Raw genomic sequence first — 14,250 nt, 5'->3', positions numbered from 1 at the left:
ATTTGGTGGGTATCTAGTGAGGAGAGGGGGTCCGGCTTCATTCTAGGCTTCTTAATAAGTTACCTCTTGCTCTTTAATAAGATCATCTGAGCCAGAGAACAAATGACTCCCCTGCTCTAGCATCAAAAAACCTTGTGACCCAACACGTGAATGGTTACAGAATGGCAGCCCGTGAGCTGAGTCTGTGCTACTGATGTGTTTTAATCGATAAACATTTTGTCCCAAAGACTGGGAAAATTGATCCATAGCGCCCAGTTTCTAGGTTCTCTCAAAATATCAGAACTGGCATGTGCTCTCCGGTTTACCCCAGTCCCCGCCTCTCCCTGTTGTCCTACACGTGTTCTATATCACTCATTTACATTGCCGATAGGCCCCTGCAGCTGTTTAGGTGTGTGGTCCTTACCATAAACATTTGCTTTTTAAATAAGGAAAGGATTACACCCATATTACATTTCAACATGTCAGGCAGCTTCAGGCTTAAAAGAGAAAACCAGCTGGAGAATCTTTGGGCCCTACCTTCACCTGAAGATGCCCTCCAAACCCCACGCGAGTTCCCGCCGACTCCTGGCTCATGCTGCAGGCTGAGGAGGCCGGGCCTTGTGGCACCTTCGAGTTCTGATCCACAGTCTTCTTTGTCCTCAGGCCCAATTGTGTCAACGTGCTGGTCACCACCACTCAACTAATTCCTGCTCTGGCCAAAGTCCTGCTGTACGGACTGGGCTCTGTGTTTCCTATTGAGAACATCTACAGTGCAACCAAGACAGGTAGGGGGAGGGGGAGGTCAGCCTTCCATCCTGGGGATGGGAAGTTTAAGGAAAATGGCACTGGGGAAGTTAAAGAACTTGCCCACAGGCATGACTCAGATCCCCAAAACAACCCCCACAACCCACTTGCTTCAACCTCTGCTTCTGGGACAGTGGTTTTCCAAAGTGTGTTAGTTAGGATACCTGCAAAACTGCTCTAACAAACACCCCAAATACAAGGGCTAACATCAGAGTCAAAGCTTGTTTCTCCCTCACACGTCAGCAGACTAGAGGTGAGTGATCCAGAGTGATGGGGTCACCCTGACCTCATACTCACCCAAGAACCCAGGTCCTTCCCATTTTATTTTTCCACTGTCCTCTACGGTTTTAGTCTCACATATGTGGTCAAATCAAAGTCCTGCCACATCGTCATTCCAGCTTATGGGAAGGGGGACAAGAGAAAGCAGTAATGCACATCCAGTATTTTTAAGCCAAGCTCAGAAGAGGGGTGCATGTTACTTTAACTCACCTCCTATTGGCCCAGCTTAGTCACGTGGCCACAACTAGTTGGAAGGGAAGCTGGGAAATGTAGTCCACAGCTGAGTGACTGTGAGTCCAGGTTAAACTCATGGAATTCTGTTACTGGGGAAGAAGAAGAAAACAGTTCCCAGTACAGCATGGTACGAGGTGATTTTAATTTAGGTGGTACAAGTCATCAAATAACCTTGAATCTCACCTTGAACCACACAGAGAGAAAATTACTGTTTTTAAGATTCTCTTTCAAAGAGAGAGTCTCAATTTGGTGCTAGCCTGCTTTCACACCTCTAATAGTTGCTAATCTCCCTTGTTAACAAAGAGAAGAGCCTTAGGCTCAGAGCTTTCATCAGATAAGAGGATTTAATAACTAGAAAGTAACAGTGCCATTTATCATCAGGGCAGATAATTTTGGTTTTCTTTTGTGTGGGGAGAGGAGGGCTGCTGTTTTTTTTTTATTCTTATATCACCTAAAAATGTGTAATAATGCAAAATAAATGTGGCTAGTTAAGATGTTTTCAATTATAAATTTTTACCTTATTTTTTCCTGGAGCAAAAGACCATTTTATATACTTTGGAAGCATTTTCTTGAGCAGTTTTTGCATTTACTGAAGTTCTAGGTCTGAACATTATATAAAAGCACCTTTAGATTTTAAAATCATAGAAATTCAGGCCCCAAATGGCCATTAGAGATTCTGTAACAGGACCTTGTGAGTCTTTGTTTTCTTCCTGCATACCTCTAGTTATGTGCCTTTGTAGGCTTATTTCTGATCCTCGTTTTTTTAATGATTTTTTCTTTTTAATTATGGTAAAATATACATAAAATTTACCATCTTAACCATTATTAAGTGTACATTTCAGTGATATTAAGCCCCTTCACATTGTTGTGCAACCGTCACCCCCATCCGTCTCCAGAACTCTTCATCTTACAAAACTGAAACTCTGTCCCCATTAAACAACAACTCCCCATCCCCTCTCCCCCAGCCCCTGGCAACCACCTTCTGCTTCCTGTCCCTGTGAATTTGACCACTCTAGGTACCTCATATAAGTAGAATCATACAATATTTGTCCTTTTGTGACTGGCTTATTTCGCTTAGCATAACGTCCTCAAGGTTCATCCACGTTGTAGCGTGTGTCAAAATTCCCTTCCGTTTTAAGGCTGAATAGTGTCCCATTGTGTGTAGACCACCTTTTGTTTGTCCATTCCTCTGTCAGTGGACACCTGGGTTGCTTTCACCTTTTGGCTGTTGCAAATAATGCTGCTGTGAACATGGGTGTACAAATATCTCTTCAAGACCCTGCTTTCAGTTCTTTGGGGTCTATCCAGAAATGGAAGTGCTGGATCATATGGTAATTCTATTTGTAATTTTTCAAGGAACTGCCATACTCTTTTCCATGGAAGCTGCCCCATTGTACATTCCCACCACAGTACACAAGGATCCCACATTCTCCACATCCTCACCAACACTTGTTCTTTTCTTTCCTTTTCTTTCTTTGTAATAGCCATCCTAATGGATGTGAGGTGATTGGTTTTCTTTTTAATTTAGGGATTCTGTTCTGAATTTTTGTGTGTGTGTGTGAGGAAGATCAGCCCTGAGCTAACATCTGCCAGTCCTCCTCTTTTTGCCGAGGAAGACTGGCCCTGGGCTAACATCTTCATCTACTTTATATGGGAGGCTGCCACAGCATGGCTTGACAAGCAGTGCATCGGTGCGTGCCCGGGATCCAAACCCAGGGCTGCCACAGCAGAGCGCACACACTTAACTGCTACGCCACTGGGCTGGCCCCTCTATTCTGTATTTAAATGGATTTATTTAAGTAAAAATAAAAGTGGGAGTTGATTTTAAGAGAAAAAATTAAATAACAATGGTTCTCAGATTTGGTCACAGTTGTGAAGGTAGTTCTGGAATGTTTGGTCCAGGATGGCATTTCTCTAGAGATTATTCATGAACCAAGTATTCAGTCAGTGGTCAAATAAGTTTGGAAAGCTCACAATGAACATGAACATGTCAAAAACCTGTGCTAAAACTTTTTAAAGCAAAGTTGCATTTGACAACAGAATCTTCTGTAGATTTTGCACAAAAGGAATCTCTAACCCAGACACAGCTACAATTTTCATTTAGCCCATTGATTCTGTTTCCATGTCAAAGGAATCACATGCCATCAGGGAAATGGAGAGTGACTCATTTCCATCTTGGGGAGCCTGAAGATCAAAGAACTGAGGTTATTAAAGTTGAGATAGGACAGAAATTTGGCCTCCAGCTCCCTGTTTTCACTTAAAAACCATATTTTTTTCAATAGTCAGGTTTCTGCTCTGATAATGCCACATAACAAATATCCCCGACACTCAGTGGCTTACAGCAACAGGTTTTTATTTCTCACTCACGGTGTGGTGAGTCAGCTGTGGCTCTGCTGGGCTTGACTCCAGCTGCCCGTTGCTTCTCATGTCCTCATTCTGGGACCAGCGGCCATCCAGGGGCGCATTCTTCTCATGACAGATGGCAGAAGGGAAGGAGGCCAAAGCAAACCACCCACACTCATTTCTTGTGGCAGGTCCCCAGCATTCCACTGGTCAGAGCAAGTCACATGGCCAGCCCAGTATTAGTGGGGTGAGGAGTAGGCTCCACCTACTGCAAAGTGGGGTGGCAGAGGGCGAGGATGTGTAATTTTATAACTCAGCCTGTAGTTATGATCCACTGCTGTGACCCAGCCTCTGCTCCCACAGGGGAGGAAGCAGGCACAGAGGGAGGAACAGTCTACAACAGAGCTGGTTCCTACCCAGAGCAGTCTAACGGGGGGTTCAGAGCTCAAGTGGCAGCCTGGGTTCGAATCCCAGCTCTGTGCTTGCTAGCTGGGTGGCCTAGGCAAGTGGCTTCCCCTCTCTCTGCCTCAGCTTCCCAGTCTGTAAAATGGATGATCACAGTACCTCTCAGCACATGATAAAGTGAAATGGTGCAGGTAAAACCTGTAGCAGTTCCCAGCAGAGCACAAATGCTCAAAAATAGGAGCCATTTTATTATTATTATAATTCCTCCTCCTCCTCCTGCTACGCCACTCATCTTCCAGGCACTTCACCAACCCCGAGCCTCAGTCTTCCCATCTCTAAAATGGGGATTATATTCACTCACAGGATTGCTGTGATAGTTAAATGAATTAGCGTAAGTCAGTGGCTCCCAATTGGGGGGTCGTGGGCAACTTGCCTCTCAGGGGACATTTGGCAACGTCTGGAGACATTTTTCATTTTCACGACTGGAGGAGTTGCTACTGGCACCAGTGGGTGAGACCAGGGAAGCTGCTAAACATCCTACAATGCCCAGGGCAGCCCCGCAGCAAAGGATGATCCAGTCCCAAATGTGAGTAGTGCCGAGGCTGGGAGATCCTGATGTAGGTGACGCATTTAGCAGAGCCCCTGGCCTGTAGTAGACTCAGTGAGTGACAGCTACTATTGCTGCTGTTATTATGTATTGCTATTTTCATTGTTTGTATGGTTACTAAACTGGCTGACCCGATCAGGATGAACCAACATCTGAATCCAGTGTGTCTGGATTTATGCTGCTGCCCAGACACCTGAGAAGAAGAAAAACGCAAAGAGGAGTCATCGACAGGTGGCAAGGAACAAACATACGGGGGAGTTGCCATGAGGGCCAGCTCTGTTGCCAGGCTGCCCATCCCTGAAAATGTGACTCCTGCCCCTCTGCTTCCTAACTCTGGGATCACGAGCAGACACTTCACCTCTCAGCCTCGTGTCCTCATCTGTCCGATGGCCCAGCGCTGCCACCAGGCAGCTGCATAGACTGCAGAGCCTGCCTCACACCCCTGCGCTGTCTCTTCTGCTCTGTCACCCTGGGCAAGCCACTGAGCTCCCCGCCCCTCCGCGTCGTCATCCGTCACATGGGGATGGTGACGGTGTGCACCTCGAAAGTTTGCTTGAGGATGAATGATTGACACCTGGCCCTTAGGAGGACGGCCGCACAGCACAAGCACTTAACCCTTGGTTAGTATTTGCCGCAATCCCAGGTCCTCACCGAGCTTCTTTTCTCTCTCCTTCTGCGCGTGTGCAGGGAAGGAGAGCTGCTTCGAAAGGATAATGCAGAGATTCGGCAGAAAAGCCGTCTACATCGTGATTGGCGATGGCGTCGAAGAGGAGCAGGGAGCGAAAAAGGTAGTCCTTCCCTGTCTCAGGCTGCTTCCTCCTCCTCTCTTGAGCCGCCTCGTGGCTTTTGGGGGCTCTTTACACAGATTTCCTCCACCTCCCCGTCGCTGGCTGGGTCCCCGCCTTCCCAGGCTCTTTGCTTGCAGGTCCATTCCCATTTGCAAATCGCAGAAGCATCCTGAGTAATTTCCGTCTGCAAATCCCCCCCGGGGTGCCTTTGGCTGCTGCCCCTGGTAGCCCTGGATTGTTTCTGGGACAAGGGCTCAGGAGCAGAGGCGCTGTGTCAGGGCAGGCTAGTGGGGGCCAGTGCACGTGTGTGTGTGCTTTATTTAATACTCACCGATCATATGTTCCAGCAACCCTTCCCAGTTAATAAAGACAGCATTAAACTAATGAAAAAGAAAATCCTGCATTTGTGATCTCGGGCCCATGAGGAGAGGGGCAGGGGGTTCTGGTGGCCACAGCTCTGTTCTTGGAGAAGAAACAGCTGCCAAAGTCCCAGGTCTGGACCTGTCAACAGTGTCCCAGAGAGCCTGACGCCCCCCACCCTGAGGCCTGGGAAGTGGATTGTTAATGTCACAGAGCTTAATTTGGGAGACCTGGTTTCCCCCTTCCCTCCCTGGCAACAGATTCCAAGGAAATGCAGAAACGTTTAGGGTCTCAGCGGAGGAAACCCACAAGAAGAGGGAAGGTCCTGAGAGAGGGTCTCAGGAGAGGGGGGCTCAGAAGGCTTGGCATATGCTGTTGCATCCACCTGGAAGGCTCCTCCCTTACCCCGCTCTTCCGGACTCATCCTTCAGCAACACTTCCGGTGGGAAGAATTCCCTGACCAGCTCCCACTCTGCCCTGCCTGCTAGATCAGGCCTGCCTGCGACCCCCTCCCTAAGCTGTCCACATCCACATCGTCCCTTCTTGTCATGAAAGAATCGCTGTGTGATTGGTTGACTAATCCCGGATCCTCCAGCTAGAGTGTAAGCTGCCTCTGTGTGCCAGCCACTGTCACAGACCCTGGGGATCCTGCAGTGAGCAGAACAGACAGGGCCTGCACCCCTCACTCAGCTCACAGCCAGGGGACAAGCAATAAACACACACGTGTAACATGCATTTTACGTGGTGACCAGAGCTTTGGAGAAAAACAAAGCGGGGAATTGCACCAGAGGGGACTCTGTGCGGGGGGGCAGGCCACAAGTGTAGGCAGTGGTCAGGCTGGCCACTCTGTGAGGTGACATCTGAGCCAAGATGGGAGGACGCGGGCGAGTGAGCCAGGTGGATATCAGAGGGAGGGCATTCTCCGAGAGGAACCGAGAAGTTCCACAGTCTGAGGCTGGAGCTTCCCGCAGGGAGCCGGCGTGGCCACAGAAGCGGGCCAGGCACTGGGGAGTGGTGGGAGGTGAGGTTGGGGAAGGGCCCAGGGCCCTCGGGAGGACCTCTTCTTAAAGCGTATTTCTCTAACTTTAACAATGAATTGACTTAGAGGAAAAAATATTAAGGAAATAATAGTAACAGAGGTGATACACAAGGATATGGCCCAAACTGCGGCATGAATCACTTGAAATATCACAGGAACTACTGGGGTTCCAGAAACACCATGCCAGGTGGAGAGCGTGGTCTCTGAGGTGGCCTGGAGCCCACTGCCGGGGTTCAAGGGGGCTTCTCGAGCCCCTCCCTCCTCTTCCAAGTTCAGATCTAGGGGAAAACTCTGCCCTAATCACATGACAGTGACCAAGGTAAAGCTTTGCTCCTATCAGCACTGGACTGGGAACCAGCTCAGGCCTGTGGCCCCGGGCGTCCCCGACCTGCCCTCTCCTTCTCACTGGAGGATGACAGGGACGTCCACAGGGCAGTCTCTGCCACACGCCCGCCTTCTCACCAGTCAGAGAGGGTTTATTAGGGCGGCGTAGCAAGTGTTCTAAAACAACCCCTTTATGATCCTGAAATGAAACACTAATGGATAATATAACCTACTGATAACCAGAGTGTCCAAAAGATCGATATCTCATCCAAGAGAAATAAAGGGCAAGTCATCTATAATCAGAATAACATGTGCTTCCATACGTAAATGTCTGGGCACCAATCCCAGTGCTGGCACCCAAACATGCCGTCACTGTGGATGTCACCTGGCAGACGCAGATGGACATTAAGGACCGTTCACAAATCAGGGGAGGGGCTGCGGCCGTTACATGATTTCTCCAAACTGCGAAGCAGCTCATGGCGAGGTTCTGGATAAAACAAAATACAGACTCCCCTTGATTTACAGAGCAGTTGCTCCCCTGGAAATTCAGGTTTTATTAAAAGCGTGCAAAAGATACTCTGTATTTCTATGTGACGTGTAAAGTGGGGTCAAGGCTCTGGGCTCGGGTTATTATGAAGAGTTTGTACTTACTTGAATGTCTGGCCGCACATTTGAAAATCATTCAGGTTGAAAGTGTGTGGGATGAGACAGGACAGCTGCCCCACCCACAGTGGCCCCAGATCATTGTGATAGTCAAAGTCACAGCTCTAGAAATTTCCATGGGGACCCCTGGAGGGCAGGCTTTTCCTCCTTTCAGAACTGCTGGTCTGGGGTCACCTCCTGTACGGGACCAGGAGGAAGACGAGCCGAGGGAGGTACCTGCTTAAATTCCATGTCCCAGGCTCCTGCCTCGCCTCACCCTATGCCAGCTCTGCTCCCACAGAAACACGCGGCCAGGGGAGCGCATTTGCCCTAAATCCTACTAGCTGTGCCGTTTTGGGCTATGTGGCCTTGAGCAGAGGACACGCCCTCTCTGAGCTGCCCTTCCTCATCTGTGACAGCTGCTGAGAATATGCCCACAGGGCCCAGCAGAAGAACCGTGCAGACTGAGCTCTCAGAGCCTGTAGCACTGGTGTTATTACTCCCCGGGCCTGAGGGTTGGGCAAAGAAGGATAACTCGACCTTTAGAAATTCAGAGGAGGGTCTCTCTCCTGTGGAGCCAGCGGAGAAAGAAAATGTGAATGCTAATTCACACATAACACAAAAACTCACCCAAATCTCGTGTTTGCTCCGAGCCCGCCCTCGGGAGAAGCACGTTGCTGAGAGGCGGCAAAGGGTGTGGATGGGGTGGCCTCTGGCAGGGGCTCGGTCCATGGGTCTCAGCAGGGCCAGTGCTGCCAGCTTCTGCCGAGTGGGGTCTGGGTGACCAGAGAAGCCAGGCAAACAATAGAGAGAGTTCTTCGTCTCTCACCTAAAGCATCCGTCAGCCGCCAGGACGGCTGGACCAGCACCAGGGACCCAGGCTCCATCTAGCTTGTTGCTCTGCCTCCCAGTACTGCTCTGTCCACAAAGTCTGAGAGGGCTCCCCACCACCCCGCGTCCACACTCCAGCCACCAGGAAGGGGAAGGAGGAAAAGGGGGAAGACCCCTCTTCCCTTTAAGGGCACGGCTGATACAGGTGGACATCACTGCTGCTCAAATCCTATTGGCTAGATTTTAATGACATGATCACACCTTGCTACAAAGGTAGGTGGGAGATGTGGCCTTTATTCTCAGCCACCATGTGCCCAGCTGAATAAAAGGAGCTTTGGGGCCGGCCGGGTGGCGCAGCAGTTAAGTGCGCACGCTCTGCTTCGGCGGCCCAGGGTTCACAGGTTCGGATCCCGGGTGCACACCGACACACCGCTTGTCAGGCCATGCTCTGGCGGCGTCCCATATAAAATGGAGGAAGATGGGCACAGATGTTAGCCCAGGGCCAATCTTCCTCAGCAAAAAGAGGAGGATTGGTATCGGAGGTTAGCTCAAGGCTAATTTTCCTCACACACAATGAAAGGGGAACTTCTTCTGAGAGAGAAGAGGGGAATGGATGTTGGGAAACAGGTGGCAGTCTGGCACAGCTGGCATGTGGCAGGCCTGTGACTGGCACCTGGGGGTGCCCGAGCTGACCCCATGCCTTTAACCACTGCTCTTCATTACTGACGTCGTCATTTTATTTAATCCTCAAAACCCCCCTGCAAAGTGGGTATCGTTCCACTTCATTTTATAGAGGATGGATTTGAGACTCAGAGAGGTTAATTAATTTACCTCAAGTCACACAGCTGGTACATGCAAACTGATGTGTGTTTTGCTCCAAACACCTGGCAGGAAGGGGGTGGACTTAGGAGTCTCAAACGCTGTCAGTCTGTGCCCCTGAGCGGGTCAGACAAGAGTGGAGTCCACCAAAGAAGACTAGGGCACCCCCCCCAACATACACACCAAGCTCCCCTAAAAACTTCTGCCAGTGTCTGAAGCAGCAGCCCCAGCCCGTTAGTGAGAAATTCTGTGCACCAGCCGCTCTGGCGGCCTGATGGATGGGAGTCGTTAACCCGGGCCGCCGGACACCTGAGCAGCGTGAAATATGGCGACAGGGCAAGGGGCTTTGTTTCGGCTGACAGTGTTGTTAATATCTCCATTTTAGTGGCTCATTTGTCTCCAGCTCTCCACAAGTGATAAATCCACCTGCGCTCTGGAGCCGTCAGGCCTGGGATGGAGGCGTCTGAGACCTTCTCCTCCAACTTCGCTATTTCCTCCCGGAAAAATCAATTACACTCTTTAAAGGGGGACAGGATGGGCTGGGCGGCGACCAGAATCCGTCTTTGCAGAGAAAGGGAGGCTGGGCGGGGGGAGGGGGGTGGGGGAGCTGGGACAACAGGAGGTCGTTGAAGAGATGGCATCTGTGGCCATGATGGATAGTGTTCTGCTTCCGTTCAGCAAAAGAGAACATTCTAAATGTTGAAGGCTGGTTCTGACAGAAGCTAGCAGTCCACGGTCTACAAAAAAAGAGAGAAAAAGATGTGCCTGTTGATGACTTTGCTTGAGAAGCCCACCTTTCCCTCTTCCTCCCTCCCTTCCTCTTTTCACTCCTTCCACAAATATTTCTTGAGCACCTGTGTGCCAGGAGTCTTGCGCGGCAGCAGTGAACATGACGTTCCAAGCTCGAACCCTCCTCGGGGCCTTTGCACTTGCTGTGTCTTCTGCCTCAACTACCTCCCTCCCCACGTCTGCACGGCTCCCCCCTTCTCAGGCTCTGGGGCCCGCTTACTTATCACCCCCCAGAGGAGCCTTCCTGGAGCCAGTTGTCAAAAGCAGACACCCTCCCTGCAGCTGCTGTCTACCCTCCCCCCTCTTCTGTTTCCTTCATAGAACATACACGAAATGACATCATCTTGTTTATTTCTTGTCTGTGGAGGTGTTATCTGTGACTCCAATGAGGACCCCATGAGTGTGTGCCACCTATGCAGAAGGGCCCGTTGGGGACACCGCAGTGGACAATCCAACAAAGTCCCTGCCCTCTGGATACTCTCCCCATCTCAAGATCCTTAATTTAATCACATCTGCAGAATCCCTTTTGCCATGTAGGGTCGCATAGTCATGGGTTTTAGGGACTAGGACGTGATGTCTTTGGGGAACTATTATTCAGCCTACCGTAGGCCAGAGAGGTGAAGATGAATGGTGATATGAGGAGTTGGCAGAATAATAAGCACAGAGCCCCCCAGAGGCAGGGCAGGGTTGTGTGTGCTCCAGGAACTGAAAGGACACCGGTACAGTGTCTACCCTGTGGGCACAGAACCGTATGGGGCAGCAGAATCACCACAAGAACTCTGGCATCCGTATGTTCATCAAGCACCATCTGTTCACGCAGTAAATGATTTAAGGCCCATGACTGTCTTGAGGAAGCTCAGTATCTTTTAGCTGCAGGGAACAGAAAACCTGTGTAATGATGACTTAAACACTTGCCCACCTAACAAGATTAAAAGTTGGTGTACCCTAGGATGTTTCAGTGGGTCAAAAATTCATCCCTTTCCATCATTTTGCTTTACCTCTCTAACCATCTTGGGCTTTTTACTTTCTGGTTTGTTGCCTCATGATCTCAAAAGGGCTGCCACAACTCCAGGTATCACATACTAATATGACAGCATCCAAATAGGAAGAGAAAGTAAGGAGGAAGGAGTTCTCCTCAGGTGCTTCTCTCTAATCATGGAGGAAAACCTTTTCCAGAAGCCCGTAGTCGACTTCCTCACTGGCTTCAACAGGTCACAAGTCAGGAAAGATGCAAAATAAATCCCTGGCACACAGGGCTGGGGTTGTCATAGCTCACTTAGACAATCATAACTCATCCCCTACGTCTGGGCATGGCGCTGCCACATTCAAGGTTCTGGAAGCCAAGAAGGAGGGAGGATGGCTACTGGGCAGGCAACAACTTTAGCCAATGGTTAAATTTTCCGGTGATAAAAATGTAGTCAAGTTTCTTCTCTGGAGCCAGACATGACTTCCCTGTGCCTCAGTCTCCTCATCTATAAGATAAGATGGACGTAGTGCCGCTCTCTGAGGGCTGTTGATCAGGTTAAATGGAGTAATTAGTGCACGTGAGTGTTTAGACAGGACGTGGCCATAACAGGCACTTAATAAGTGTGAATGGTTGTTATGACTGTGACTGGCTTACCAGTAATTCACTTTGGTTAAGTCAATTCTCTTCTTCTGTCTCTCATCCCCCACTTGAAAAAGATATTTTGTTTTTGTTTCTGGGTTTTGCTTGTTTGTTTTGCTGACTCAGTAGATGATAAACCTCAAGTGCCCAGCACGGTGTCTGGCTCCATAACGGTAGATTTAAAAGGTTATTATTTAAAATCTCGGGCATCACAGGCTTACACAATGAAATCCACGCTCTGCATCACGAGACGCGGGAACTTGACTCAGCCAGCCTTTCTCCACTCCCCACCCCTACGCACACACGCCCACACACACCCGTGCACGCGCACCAGGCCGTGACCACCCCGCGTGACTGCATTCCCAGTCCCCCTCCCCCTGTGTCCTCGCATGTCCCCATTGGCTCACCCGGGGAGGCCCTGCCTGGGACGCCCGTCTCTTCAGCTCCCTGCCAGCCGTGAAACCCTCATTCGTCCTTCGAGGCTCGGTTCTCAAGCACCCCTCCTCCTCTGGGACACCTGTCCCGGCCCCATCCCATTCTCTGCCACCGAAAAACAGGCTGCCTCCTCTTGTTGGCTCCCATAACATTTTATTTACGCCTGCCTTAATGATTTTTTCAAGTCTTCATGTTGTAGTCTATTTATCATTTTTTAAGCTACTGAAAACCCCCACAATTCATCCTTCCACATACGTATACAGTTTGCCCTGCATCCTTCCTGACTTTGTCCTGTCTTTACATGGATATGTCCTTGTGGACACAGATGTAATCGCATTGGCAGCTAATATTTACGGAGGCACCATGAAGAGCCACAGCAATTGCACACGGCACGTATGGCCCCATGTTACAGACAAGCCACAGAGTAAACTCCCTGAGGTCCCCCAGCTGCTGACAGGGGAGCAGAGTTTTCACAGGGCGCTCTTGCTTTGAAGCCTCAAGCTATAGAAATACTTCACAGATTTCTCTCCACGTGAGTGATTTCTTGCCACCATCAATATACCGCTCCTTACACCAGTCACAACTTTTGTTGTATTGGCATACTGCCTCTACTGTTATCTACTTAATGTTTTCCTTTCATCACTTAGATTTAAAATTGAAAACTTGATATCATGACAACACTGAGCAAGAAAAAAAGGAAAAGATGACACTCCCCAGGACCAGCTCTGTCTGTTCGACTGGAGATTCGTGATTGTTAGGGAGGCGTTCACGATACACCAGCACCCGGCTGAGACTTTCTTCTAGAAGTAGCAGGATTGAGAACACACTTGTAAAAAGGAATAGCTTTCTCGCTGCGTGATTTAATTCCACGTCAGCACATCGCCGAAGACCATGCTGGTCCCAGCAGAGGGGAGATGGTCAAACAGGTGACATGCCTGGCAGTCAGAACAGGCTCAGAGGGAATAGAAACGGTGTGGCCAGTCTGGTAGGTTCTGGCCACATAGGGGTCTGCCAGCAACGTTGTTGTGCCTCCCGGTTTGGGAAATGCCCACACGCTATGCTGACTCGGTTGACCTCTCCTAGGCCCTAAGCTCGGGCGTGGGATCCAGGGGCCGCGGGAGGTGCGGAGCGGGCCCTCACCGCGTGGCTGCTCTTCTGTGTTCCAGCACAACATGCCTTTCTGGCGGATATCCTGCCACGCTGACCTGGAGGCGCTGAGGCACGCCCTGGAGCTGGAGTATTTATAGCAGAAGCCGTGACATCGCCACCTGCCATCACGGCGGCATCCCACCCACCCAGGCCCCTCGCCTTCCCCGCGCCCCGCCAGATGCTGGACACTGGGCCGGGTCCCTGCAGCCGAGAGGACGTGTCCCGTGACCATCTCAGAAGCCGTCCTTTCAGTCCACACGCGGGTCCGGAGACGCAGAGTACCCACCCGTGGCTTTGGGATATTTAACTTTGGGGAAAAGGGCTGGCTCAGAGTCCAGACTTTTCTACAAGACTCACAGAACAAAAGCAAGGAATTGCTGATTTGGGGGAGGGCAGGTGATGAGGAGGGGACAGGCTCTTTTTTGTTTTCGTTTTAATTTATGGACTAATCTCATCGCTCCGTATTAGGCTCTCGTATCTGTGTCGCTGGTTTTCTTAGTCGTTGGTTTGGTTTGGTTTTTTAAACTGGCATGTGGGGTGGCGCACAGTTCTAATTTAAGCACTCTCTGCTCCAAGTTGTGCTTTGGGGGGACAATCATTCTTTGGACATTAGTGAGGGAGGCAATTCGGGGCTGTCGGGAAGACTGTTGCTCATTTTTGTTTTTAAGGACCTAACCTGACGTCGTGTGGACAGTGCACGTGCCTTATGCTGCCATCTTGTTTTCTAGGAAGAGGGGACCCTGGGGAGGAGGCGGTACTTTGTGATGGAAAAAAGGCATTAAATAAAACCACGTTTACATTTTGAAATGGGGTAGGG

General features: G+C 50.0%; 1 protein-coding gene across 2 annotated transcripts in view; it reads left to right on the top strand.

Moving 5' to 3' along the window:
- Positions 1 to 13,825, top strand: part of EYA2 (EYA transcriptional coactivator and phosphatase 2) — a 178,391-nt gene extending 164,566 nt beyond the window's left edge. The window contains exons 13-15 of one of the 2 annotated variants that reach the window (XM_087444873.1): positions 643 to 764; positions 5,339 to 5,439; positions 13,451 to 13,825. In XM_087444873.1, coding sequence (XP_087300999.1) covers positions 643 to 764; positions 5,339 to 5,439; positions 13,451 to 13,531 — 304 coding nt within the window. In that variant the 3' untranslated portion in view covers positions 13,532 to 13,825. The remainder of the gene's footprint in view (positions 1 to 642; positions 765 to 5,338; positions 5,440 to 13,450) is intronic. The other variant, XM_087444874.1, reaches the window with a different exon arrangement.
- Positions 13,826 to 14,250: the final 425 nt, after the last annotated feature.

Source organism: Ceratotherium simum, chromosome 21 (assembly GCF_057802395.1).
Source record: "Ceratotherium simum simum isolate JZ-2026a chromosome 21, ASM5780239v1, whole genome shotgun sequence".
NCBI classification, from domain to species: Eukaryota; Metazoa; Chordata; class Mammalia; order Perissodactyla; family Rhinocerotidae; genus Ceratotherium; species Ceratotherium simum.
Note: the sequence above shows the minus strand (reverse complement) of the source record. Positions and strands in the feature narration are given on the sequence as shown.